Genomic DNA, 12,319 nt, shown 5'->3' on the forward strand with positions numbered 1-12,319 from the left:
TGGGCTGAAAGTCTAGAGGGCAGAGTTGAGAGGTATTGCAGAAGGAAGCACTGCAGTGTGGGCAAGGGGAGGGCATGTGTGCAAGGGGACAGGGCAAGATCCGAGGAACAATGATGCTGGCATTATCCTTAGAAGGGTGACCATTTTCTTCAAGAATGTAGGATCAAAGAGTAATTTACTTTCAAAGTATAGGATTCCTCTCAGCAAGGTCTGTTGACAGTTTTGAGGGAACTAGAAAAATGGTGAAGACCCAGAATAAGTGGTGAGATTAAACATTCTATAATTTCATCTGCTTGTTTTTTCTGAGTTCCCACATAAACAGTTTGGGGGAAGGTACCATTCAGGACAGAGCTCTTCACAAAATGTGGCTTCCAGAAAGTATCCTGGACCTCCTGATTTTGAAGGCCTATTTAGACGGCTTCTTACCACAGTTCAGTGACAGCGAATGAGACAGTGCCAAGGTCCTACTGCCACTGCCCTTAACAAGAGAAGCCCCAAACTCTGATACGGATGATTCTGGTTTCTGCTTGCAAGAAACTGAATCAAGAAAGCACCACCTTCTATCATACTGACTTTTCCCAGCTGACTTATGAGAATTATATCATTCTATATCCTAGGTTGAAATCAGGGTAACAAAGGTTGCTTTAGGCAGCTTCGGGTCACGCCCCTCTCTGAGTAGCTTTTTTGCTGTACCATTGCACCAAATAGTAGGCTCTAAAGTGCCACAAAAGTTCAGGGATCATGCAAGAAGCAACGTATTTCTTGGCTTCTGCCCAGTCAATACTGCAGTTTGCACCTAAGTCATTACAATTCAATTTTGACCGAGTTACCTAAATAAAACCCCAAAATTTGTACTTAGGATCTGGTGAAGAATACTTGTATATAATCCAGCTTAACAGTAAATATAAGGCTCAATACAACTTTTCTCTGATTATATCACACTCTCAAAGTTAGCAAGGACAGGAGTTCAATTTGGGGTTTATATGTGTATTTCCAGAGAGTTGCACATGAAGAATTCTACATTTAGAAATGTTAAATGGATCAATTTTCCTATTCATTCTACCCACAGACTAAATTAATTCTATGACTGCTGACATAATGCACTTTCAGGAGGTAACAAAAAAATTCTAAAAATGCTTATAAATAAAAAAAATGGTGGTAGATATTAGAGGAAATAAAAAGGAGCTTTTACCTTTTCTGTAATGATGCGGTTGACACATTGCTTTCCAGTCAGTGGTAAAGTACATTTCTCCATGATTTTATGTGCATTACCCTGTTTTCAAGTAGAAACATCAAAAATAGTAGTTAAGGAGTAATTCTTAGAATTGATATAACTACATGACAAACAGAAACGATCAGAGAAATTGTCTCCTAACTGTAAGCTACTTTAAAGTCTTTGCACAGTTATGCTTTTATTCTCCTTCTGGAGGGTGCTTCTGGCCCTGAAATAACTAGGGGTAATGCCATGTGAACAGCCAGAGGCACGCATGATTTACTTGGGAAGCACCCTGACACAGATTTGCATTATGAGATTTGAAATCTCACTTTTCATATTCTGCTTATTTCTTCCTTTCATGGAATGGTCTTCTTGAAAACCATGAGAAGTTATCTGCTAAGGATAGGAAAGACTCAAGGAACACAGGTGAACACATGTAAGTCCTCTTTTAAAAAGTTTTTTTTTGTGGGGCTGATGCTGTGGGGTAGTGGGTAAAGCCGCCACCTGCAGTGCCGGCATCCGGTGTGCACTGGTTTGGTTTGAGTCCCAGCTGCTCCTCTTCCGATCCAGCTCTCTACTATGGCCTGGGAAAGCAGAAGAAGATGGCCCAAGTCCTTGGGCCCCTACACTCTCTTGGGAGACCTCAAAGAAGCTCCTGGCTTTGGATTGGCCCAGCTCCAGCTATTGCAGCCATCTGGGAAGTGAACCAGCAGATGGAAGACCTCTCTCTCTCTCTGCCTCTGCCTCTGCCTCTTTGTAACTGCCTTTCAAATAAATAAATAAATCTTTATTTAAAAAAGTTTTTTGTTTAAAAAATAACATAGGAGGTAACTTACACAGTGGTGAAGTCGCCACTTGGCTTGCCTCAATCAAGACTCTATTTTGCTTTCCACTCAGTGTCCTGCACATGTGTACCCTGCGAGGCAGCAAGTGATGACTTAAACAGTTTGGTCCCTGCATCCATGTGGTTCACCCAGATTGAGTTACTGGCTCCTGGTTTCAGCCTAGACCATCCCTGGCTGTAGTGGGCATTCACAGAATGAACAAGCAGACAGAAGATCCATCTCCATCTGTCTCTCTGCCTTTCAAATAAAAATAAATAAGTAGAAATTAAAGTTCATATGCTTAAATCCAGGAAAAAGGTAACACTGAATGAAAAAACAGCAAGTACTTTCCTCACCCTTATACATGCTCTCAGCAGGAATCCATTCAAATGGTTTTAGCATTTTGGGGGGTATATTTCTGCATTTTCTTCTAAACTCTACATTTTACAATTTTTTCTCTATTTTCATCTTCATTAGAAAGGCAGACAAACCTCTTCTATCTGTTGGTTCACTCTCCAGTGGTCTGCAACAGCCAGGGCTGGGTTAGGCCAAAGTAGGGAGTAAGGAACTCAACCCCAGTCTCTCCTGTGGCTGCAGGGACACAACCAGTTGAGCAATCCCAGAGTCTGCATTAGGCAGGAAGCTAGAATTGCAAGTGCAGCCAGTACTTGAGCCAAGGCACTCTGATATGGGATGCAGGTCTGAGTCACTGTGCCAAACACCTACCCCAACACTATTAAATGACATGGTACACATAATGTTTATCTTTTTAAAGTTTTTATTTGGTGGGTAGAGGAAATTCCCATCTGCTGGTTCACTGCCGAGTGCCCACATTGGTTGGGCTCTGTCAAAGCTTGGAGGAAGCATGGGACTCAATCCGGGTCTCCCACATGGGTGGTGGGATCCTAACTACTTGAGCCATAACGACTGCCTCCCAGGATCTACATTAGCAGGAAGCTGGAGACAGCAGTATGAGCTAGGTACTGAACCCAAGCACTCCAATGTGGGACACAGGTGTCTTAATGCATGTATTAACTGCTAGGGCAACTCCAACCCCCACTTTCTTGATTACCAATTTTGGACCTAATCCATTGATCTTTTATTATTATTATTGTGGCAGAGGAAGACTTAATTCTTTTTTTTTTTTTTATCTTTTATTTAATGAATATAAATTTCCAAAGTACGACTCATGGGTTACAATGGCTTCCCCCCCCATACCGTCCCTCCCACCAACAACCCTCCCCTTTCCCACTCCCTCTCCCCTTCCATTCACATCAAGATTCATTTTCGATTATCTTAATATACAGAAGATCAGCTTAGTATACCTTAAGTAAGGATTTCAACAGTTTGCTCCCACACAGAAACATAAAGTGAAAAATAATAGATGATTTTTTTTAAATGATGATGAAATCAGATCAGACCTATTGTCATGTTTAATCCCAGTGAGAGTCAAGTTGGGAATTGAAAATTTCTTTCTTTTTTTTTTTTTTTTTTTTTTTTTTTTTTACAGAAGATCAGTTTAGTGTACATTAAGTAAAGATTTCAGTCGTTTGCACCCCCATAGAAACACAAAGTGAAATATACTGTTTGAGTACTCGTTATAGCATTAAGCCTCAGTGTACAGCACGTTAAGGACCGAGATCCTACATGAGGAGTAAGTGCACAGTGACTCCTGTTGTTGACTTTACCAATTGACACTCCTGTTTATGGCATCAGTAATCTCCCTATGCACCAGTTATGAGTTTCCAAGGCTATGGAAGCCCCTTGAGTTCTCCGACTCTTATCTTGTTTAGACACGGTCATAGTCAAAGTGGAGGTTCTCTCCTCCCTTCAGAGAAAGGCACCTCCCTCTTTGAAGACCTGTTCTTTCCACTGGGATCTCACTCACAGAGATCTTTTTGCCAGAGTGTCTTGGCTTTCCATGCCTGAAATACTCTCATGGGCTTTTCAGCCAGATCCGAGTGCCTTTAGGGCTGATTCTGAGGCCAGAGTGCTATTTAGGACATCCGCCATTCTATGAGTCTGCTGAGTATCTCACTTCCCATGTTGGATCACTCTCCCCTTTATTTATTCTATCGGTTGGTGTTAGCAGATACTAGACTTGTTTATGTGCTCCCTTTGACTCTTAGTCCTTTCATTATGATCAATTGTGAACTGAAATTGATCACTTGGAGTAGTGAGATGGCATTGGCACATGCCACCTTGATGGGATTGAATTGGAATCCCCTGGTATGTTTCCAACTCTACCAATTGGGGCAAGTCAGCCCGAGCATGTCCCAAATTATACATCTCTTCCCTCTCTTATTCCCACTCTAATGTTTAACAGGGATCACATTTCGGTTAATTTTTAACACTTAAGAATAACTGTGTGATAATTACAGAATTAAACCAGTCATATTAAGTAGAACAGACAAAAAAAATACTATGAGGGATAATGTATTAAGTTGTCCATTAGCAGTCAGAGCTATGCTGATCAGAAGACTTAATTCTTGTATGACCTCCTCCCCCCACCCTCCCCTCCAGCTCACTCTATCATCTTCAATTCTCTCAGTATGGAATTTTTCAACTTGTAGTTAACTCAATGGTTAACATTTACTTCATTCAGATCTAAAAACTCCACTGTTGGTCTGTGTAATGTAGTATACATGATTCTATTCACTTTCTTATACAGCTATTTGCTCTTCGTGATGTTGGTCTGAGCTTCTGTTTAGTCATTAATAAAATGAGTGAGCTGCCTAAATCCACTTTTTTCATATCTGTTTTTAGCCACAGTACCTTTCTTCAAACATAGGAAAAAAGGGAGATTAATAGTGGAATCCAAGTTTTCACCCATTAATTCCCTCCCTCTCCCATCCACACTCCTCAGCCCAGTACTGAAGTGGCCTTTGAGCAGGTCTATGGAACACAGATAAAACGTGTGCTCTGATGATCAGAACCCTCATATCCTTTTCTTCTGCTTATAACTAAGCTCCTTTTTTAAAGTTTCAAGTACCAGGAGCCTACATTAATACTTCCTGTAAGGTTGAAGGCTAACCTAGCATATTGATCTCTTAAAAATGGCAAAGTGTTTCTACTGTTTCCTTCTGGATCTAAATGAACCACATAAAATGTCACCATCACCTTTGGTCATCTCAATGTTTTACCTGTTTAAACATGCACCTGCTACCTTGTCTATATGTCTTTCTACATAGGTGTTAGATTAAGTATACGGGAGAGGCAATGAGTTTCAGATAACTGGGTTGTTATGAAGACGACTTTACTCTTTGTGATAGCCTATCAACTCAGAAATACACTGGGAATTAAAACGTTTTTTGTGTTCTATGGCGATGCAAGGCACAGAAGGCATTCAGTGGGTTTTGAACAACTACATGCACAAATGGATAGATAGGAAGAGACAGAGGGATCTCCAGACTGACTTCCATGTTGGTGGGAATGCAAACTGGTTAAGCCACTATGGAAGTCAGTCTGGAGATTCCTCAGAAACCTGAAGATAACCCTACCATACAACCCAGCCATACCACTCCTTGGAATTTATCCAAAGGAAATTAAACTGGGAAACAAAAAACAGTCTGCACATTAATGTTTATTGCAGCTCAATTCACAATAGCTAAGACCTGGAACCAACCCAAATGCCCATCAACAGTAGACTGGATAAAGAAATTCTGGGACATGTACTCTATAGAATACTATACAGCAGTCAAAAACAATGAAATCCGGTCATTTGCAACAAGATGGAGGAATCTGGAACACATCATGCTGAGTGAATTAAGCCAGTCCCATAGGGACAAATATCATATGTTCTCCCTGATCGGCGACAACTGAGCACCAAAGGGGAAACTTGTTGAAGTGAAATGACACTATGAGAAACAGTGACTTGATCAGCCCTTGTCCTGACTGTTGATGTACAATGTTAATACTTTATCCATTTTAGTAGTTTTTGTTTTGTTTTGTTCTAGTACTATTGGTTGAACTCTGTAATTAACACACAATTATTCTTAGGTGTTTAAATTTTAACTGAAAAGTGATCCCTGTTAAATATAAGAGTGGGAATAAGAGAGGGAGGAGATGTACAATTTGGGACATGCTCAATCAGACTTGCCCCAAATGGTGGAGTTAGAAACGTGCCAGGGGATTCCAATACAATCCCATCAAGGTGGCATGTACCAATGCCATCTCACTAGTCCAAGTGATCAATTTCAGTTCACAGTTGATCACACTGATAGGTCTAAGAGTCAAAGGGATCACACAAACAAGACTAGTGTCTGCTAATACTGATAGAATCAAAAAGGGAGAGAATGATCCATCATGGGAAGCAGGATACACAGCAGACTCATAGAATGGCAGATGTCCTAAACAGCACTCTGGCCTCAGAATCAGCCCTTAAGGCATTTGGATATGGCTGAAGAGCCCATGAGAGTATTTAAGGCATGGAAAGCCAAGACACCCTGGGGGAAAAAAAAAAAAACCTAAATGAAAGATCTCTGCGAGTGAGATACCAGTGGAAAGAACGGGGCCATCACAGGGAGAACGAGCGAGCACCGGCATGCCTGTTAGCCCACGCTGGTGACATGGGGCCCTGGTTTCCCACTGCTGATGTCAGTGCCTCTGCTGCTACATCTTAGCCAGAACTTGAAGCCCTTTGTCCCATGCTGGGATGAAGGAGAGGAGGAGGAGGCAGTAGCTGAGTAGCTTCCCCCAGGGGAGCCATAGAGGGGGTGATGCGGCCCCTACCCTCCTACCCTCCCCCCCACAGTGGGAGCCTGTGGCCACAGTAGCCCTGGCCAGGTGGCCCCTGGGCCCTGACTCCTCAGAGCCTGCCTCCCACTTCTTACCAAAGAAGGAAGGAGCAGCACTCGGTTGAGTCAGTCTGCTGCTCTCCAGCCTCCACCCCAGAGGGAGTGATGGTGAGTGCTAGGGGCGAGGGCAGCCTGCCCAGAACGACCAGGCCCCCTGCCCCTGGGCTCCGGGCTCCAGGCCTGCCTGAGCCCACCCAGGCGCAGCCCCTGCTTTCCCTTAGCACCTTGCCCTCCCCTGGAGGAGCACCCCACCCACCTCTGGTCTGAGCTGAAGCCATATGTGACTCTTGGCCCCAGGAATTCAAAACTCCTTTTCTCACTTCCTTTCCTGCCTTGTGAGGGGGCGGGGCTGCTCTGGGCTGCAGCCTCTGGCGCTCTGCCCCCAGGGCCAAGGGCCATTCTAGACAGGGTATCATCTGCCAGGGCCCCGCCCCAGGCCCCCTGGCCTGCAGGGCCTGGTTTCGCATTGGCAGCTGTAATACAAAGGGAATTCACCCCCACTTCTCCCAGTCTGGTGCTGTCCACTCAATCCACTGTCAGCCGGGTCAAGCAGCGCTTGCAGGGCTGGCTGCAGGATCCTGACCCCCGCCCCCACCACCTCCCAGGGGCTGGGGCCTCTGTGTTGGGGAGCACCCTCCAGGTGCTGTGCCCGCCCTGCCTCCACCCAGGCCTTGAGTCTGGGAGCCCCCACTCCTGTCCCAAGACTGCCCGAAGTGTCTAACTCTGAGTGTGTCCTGCCCTGAGGGGAGAGAGTGCAGGCTGCAAAGGGCCCCACACCCTCCCTGCTCCCATCTCTCCCTCCCCCTCCTCTAGCTTCCCAAGGTGAACTCCACAGGCCAGCCTACTTCCCTCCATCCATGGCCATACCCCCAGCCATTTTGTACCATTATATAAATATATATATAAATATAAATATATACATACAATATGTGAGGACATCCTCTTGGTTTTTATTTGGAAACAATTTTTAGGCTTGTTCTGGGGGTCTCTGTGCTGCCTGTACTGTATTGACCTGTTTTATAGGTGCCTTTTTATTAAAAAGAAAATTCAAAATCAAAAAAAAAAAAAAAAAAGAACGGGGCCATTAAAGAAGGAGGTACCTTTCTCTGAAGGGAGGAGAGAACTTCCACTTTGGCTATGACCCTGTCTGAATAAGACCGAAGTCGGCGAACTCAAAAGGCTTCCATAGCCTTGGCAACTCATGACTAGAGCCTAGGGAGATTACTGATGCCATAAACAAGAGTGTCAAATTGTTAAGTCAACAACAGGAGTCACTGTGTACTTACTCCTCAGGTGGGATCTGTCCTTAATGTGTTGTCCAATGTGAAGTGATGCTATAACTAGTACTGAAACAGTATTTTACACTTTGTGTTTCTGTGTGGGTGCAAACTGATGAAATCTTTACTTAATATATACTAAATCGATCTTCTGTATATAAAGAGAATTGAAAATGAATCTTGATGTGAATGGAATGGGAGAGGGAGAGGGAGATGGGAGGGGTGCGAGTGGGAGGGAAATTATGGGGGGGGGGAGCCATTGTAATCCATAAACTGTACTTTGGAAATTTATATTTACTAAATTAAAAAAAAGGAAAAAAATAAATTTTAGATCTTAGAAAAAAAAAAGGAAGAGATAGAGAAGTCCGCTGGGAATCTTGGATGGATTTCAAAAAGACAAAACTGTTGCCTTATGCACTCAAACTTACCGCTAAATATATATAAAGTGGATAGACATTATACCTTTTACAATAAGTTACATGTTTCTGGATCTTGCCATACAAGAAAATTTATAGCTATAGAAAGAAAATGTCATTTTCACTTCTATTTTTCTTTTACGGTAAGTTTTATAATTGTCACAGACACTAAATAGCTGAAATTAATGATGAATATTTGAACTTCTATAGCTGTCAGGTATCCTTACATTTAATATAACTCACATAAGGCATGTCACAATGAATTCTGAGCCTGACTTCAAACAAAGCATCTGTGGGCCTCTGAAGAACATTTCCTGCAGGGAGGTCTTTTTGTTCTCATTATCTGAGCAAGACCAGCATCTGATGTGAAAGCAGCCACTTGGATTTTAGTGAACAACCAACTCCATTTTAGGAGGACTCGGGGATTTCAGTGGACAGAATTAATTATGCCCCACCAATGAAGATCTTTTCTAGATCACTTTCTTAATAACAGGACTGCATACTGTTGAAGAGTAAGGACTGAGGCCAAAGGTCATAAAATCTGGTCCTGTTCCACACCATCTGTGTGAGATGCGTGTGTGCACTTCCATCCACCTTGCCTCACACGGTCATTGTAGGGTTTACATAAGGCACAAGTGTCCAGCACTTAACAGGCACTTGATAAATGTTAGCTGTTACTGTTTATGCAATCTTTACCATTTCTGTAAACTACCAGGGGATTCTTAGAGTGCTTAAGTTCTGTTATAATGTGTGACATAGAGTTATGCAGAAAACGGCCTAAACACAATTCCCGATATACATAAAACTAAAAACACAGCTCATATTTGGAGGCAAGCCGTTTGGCTGGCTTAGGAAACTGGCACCAACTGTCTTCTTGCAGGCACAATGACACAGCTAGATGGTTCCATTCACGTTTACCTCCAAGACATAACACAGATCACGGAAAAAGAGAAAATGAGATGCAGAAAGATTAAAAACTGTCACAATTTCAATATTCAACAAAAGGTTAGCCACAAAGCCAAAATATGACTAACGCCTACTTAAGCACTCTATTCTAACCATGCTGGGCTGAGTCTGACAGGGTGGTAATGGCAGCTGCATATATTAGTGATTCACAAAGGAGGAACAACTGCTGAGTTTTTAGTACTTAAAAATAAATCCTAATAGAGAGATGCAATATAGTGTGGCAGCCAGGAACACTATATTAAGAGGCCAAAGACAAGGTGGGTTTTTAGTCTTAGCTTTGGCATTTAATAGTTACTTGTTTCTTCAAATGCTTTGAAGGGTGGTTTTCAATTTCCTTGGCCTGCTGACCTGATGACTGTTAGGAATCAGATGAAATGTTCTGCAGGTGCAGTACACTAGGTGGGTTGAATCCACGTACAAACATACAGAGTTCTGGGGTGTGTGCATGCTTCTCTCTCTGCTGCTTTCTCCTACCCCAGGAAGAGAGGTCAGAAAGGCAATGCTAAAAATGCTCTGAGTAGTCCTGAGGGTGCCCAGCTTCACTATACTCCTATTTGTCTACTTCATCACAAGCTCGGTGAGTACCTAAATCCCTTTCCCTCCAGCTTCCCTAGTTTTTCTCTTTCTCTCCTTCATCACCTAGAGGCCTCAATCAAGACTTTGGGTAATAAATCCTTTTCTTTTTAAATGACTTAGGGCCCTAGTACTTTCTATTACTTTCTTTGTAGTGATCTCTCTTTAATGTTTTTGATGTCTGAATGAAGTCTGGGGCCCAAATTCTGTAGAAATCACTCAAGTTAAATGATAATAAATCCCCTTGCTGTGACAATATGTTTTACGTTATCACACTGAACTTATCTGAGATAACAGGCTCTCTTTTTTCACAACAGAATGACTTTTGGATTTGATGTCAACATTTAATTCACCTGAAGCAACTGAGCTTTTCTTAAAGATTTTGCTTTACACAAGTAAAAAAATCTTATTTTATACTCATCTGTTCTGTTAAGTGCTTCTTATGTGTAGCTGAAATACATACATGTATACACGTATTTTCCCCCTTGGGACACCTTTCTTTGGAACATCCTAATGATCAACTACAAAAAAGGCACAATTTCTAGGAATTGATTATTTCTAATAGGAACAAGCCAGTAAGCCTTTGTTCATGCCACTTGCTACCTGGAATATGCACTTGTCACCTCAGATTCAAATGGCAACACCTTCAGGACATGGCTCAGGGAGAAGGGGACATTGGAGAAAGTCTATCTGGAACCCCTACTCGAGGGTTTCAGGAGTATCTCTAGTCTGATGGTCCTTCTGGGTGCTCCTGTACTTCCTTCTCTCACAACACATTAAACTGTTGACCTTCTACCTCTCCCCCTAGAGTCTGAGCTCATTAATGCTGAAACCATTCTTCTTTGTCTACAGCAATGAGAACAGCACCAGGCAAACAATGGTGATCCATAAATGCCATCTGCATATAATATTTCAGACTGAAGGAACTGTGAATACCATGTAATTACATATTTATGGACCAGAAGGTACGTTCTGCTTTTCAGATATCTAGTTGTACATTCCCAGCATCTCTGAGCTCACTCAGAGAAGCACAGCTAGCAGAGGTATGTGAAGGAGCTTACAAGACTCTGGGGAGATAGACAAAGGATGTCCAAAAAGGGAAGTAGATTCCTCAGTGAGAACATACTCACGTTAACTAGAAAGAGCAACACAGTCAATTACAGTTATTCTGCCTCTTCTGTCTGTTCCCTCCCTAAAGCTTCAAGGTTTGCTTTAATCTGCCAAAAAAGTAGGCTATAAATGCTGAACCTGGATAGAAAATATTTAACATTTTGGTGGTACAAGGAAGCAAGGGAAGCCTTGTAGGACTTGCTAAAATATCACCGAAGGAGCTGGACTGTCTCCATTGGGGGGCCCTTTCTTCTCATTTATCTCAATGCGTAAGTGAAATATTTCACACACACACACACACACACACACAGAGGCTGTGTTGGGGACAATCACACACACAGACTGCGTTGGGGACAATCACACACACACACCACACACACAGACTGCGTTGGGGACTATCTATTACAGAAGCATGACTGTCACCGTGATGATTGATGTAGTGCATAGAAAACAAGAACAGGATTTGTTAAAGAAGGAAGATCAAGGCACACAGAATGAAAGGACAAGATGAGATTACTCACACACAGAATTTATCCCTCATGGGATATTTTTGGCCTTTACACTGCACCTGCTCAGTAGGGATTCCAACAATCGACACAGAACTTCAAGGGAGAGACTCGGCTAACTCAGAAGAGAACATCTGCTATTACAAATGACTGTTACATGTGGATGTATTGACAGTTTGTGTTCATGGGAAAAGATGAGCCCCATCAGACAAGAGATAACAAGCCACTCCCCTGAAAATGACCTGCAGGGTTCTGAGATCTTAGAAGCCCTCCCCCCCCTTTTTGACAGGCAGATTTAGAGAGAGAGAGAGAGAAAGGTCTTCCTTTCCGTTGGTTCACCCCCCAAATGGCTGCTACAGCCGGTGTGCTGCGTGGATCTGAAGCCAGGAGCCAGGTGCTTCCTCCTGGTCTCCCATGGCCCCCTTTTTATCAACACAATGCAAAAATCACTATCAAGGCTGAACTTTTGTTTTACTGCATCCTCTGAGCTCACCCTCCAGCTGGCAAAGCCCAGGAATGAGCAGGAATTATTTTCTTTTCATTTATGAATTGTTCTGGCTCAGGCAGCTTCTCTCAGTACTAGTTTTGCTCTCCATCTTATTGTAGTGCTTGAGCATCACATTTTTAAACTAAAT

General features: G+C 42.8%; 1 protein-coding gene across 2 annotated transcripts in view; it reads right to left on the reverse strand.

The window, feature by feature from the left end:
- The window catches only part of OXCT1 (3-oxoacid CoA-transferase 1), a 171,587-nt gene that overhangs the window by 15,920 nt on the left and 143,348 nt on the right, over window positions 1-12,319 (reverse strand). For both annotated transcript variants that reach the window (XM_002714003.5, XM_070056679.1), the window contains exon 15: window positions 1,193-1,273. In XM_002714003.5, coding sequence (XP_002714049.1) covers window positions 1,193-1,273 — 81 coding nt within the window. The remainder of the gene's footprint in view (window positions 1-1,192; window positions 1,274-12,319) is intronic.

Source organism: Oryctolagus cuniculus, chromosome 14 (assembly GCF_964237555.1).
Source record: "Oryctolagus cuniculus chromosome 14, mOryCun1.1, whole genome shotgun sequence".
Classification (NCBI taxonomy): domain Eukaryota; kingdom Metazoa; phylum Chordata; class Mammalia; order Lagomorpha; family Leporidae; genus Oryctolagus; species Oryctolagus cuniculus.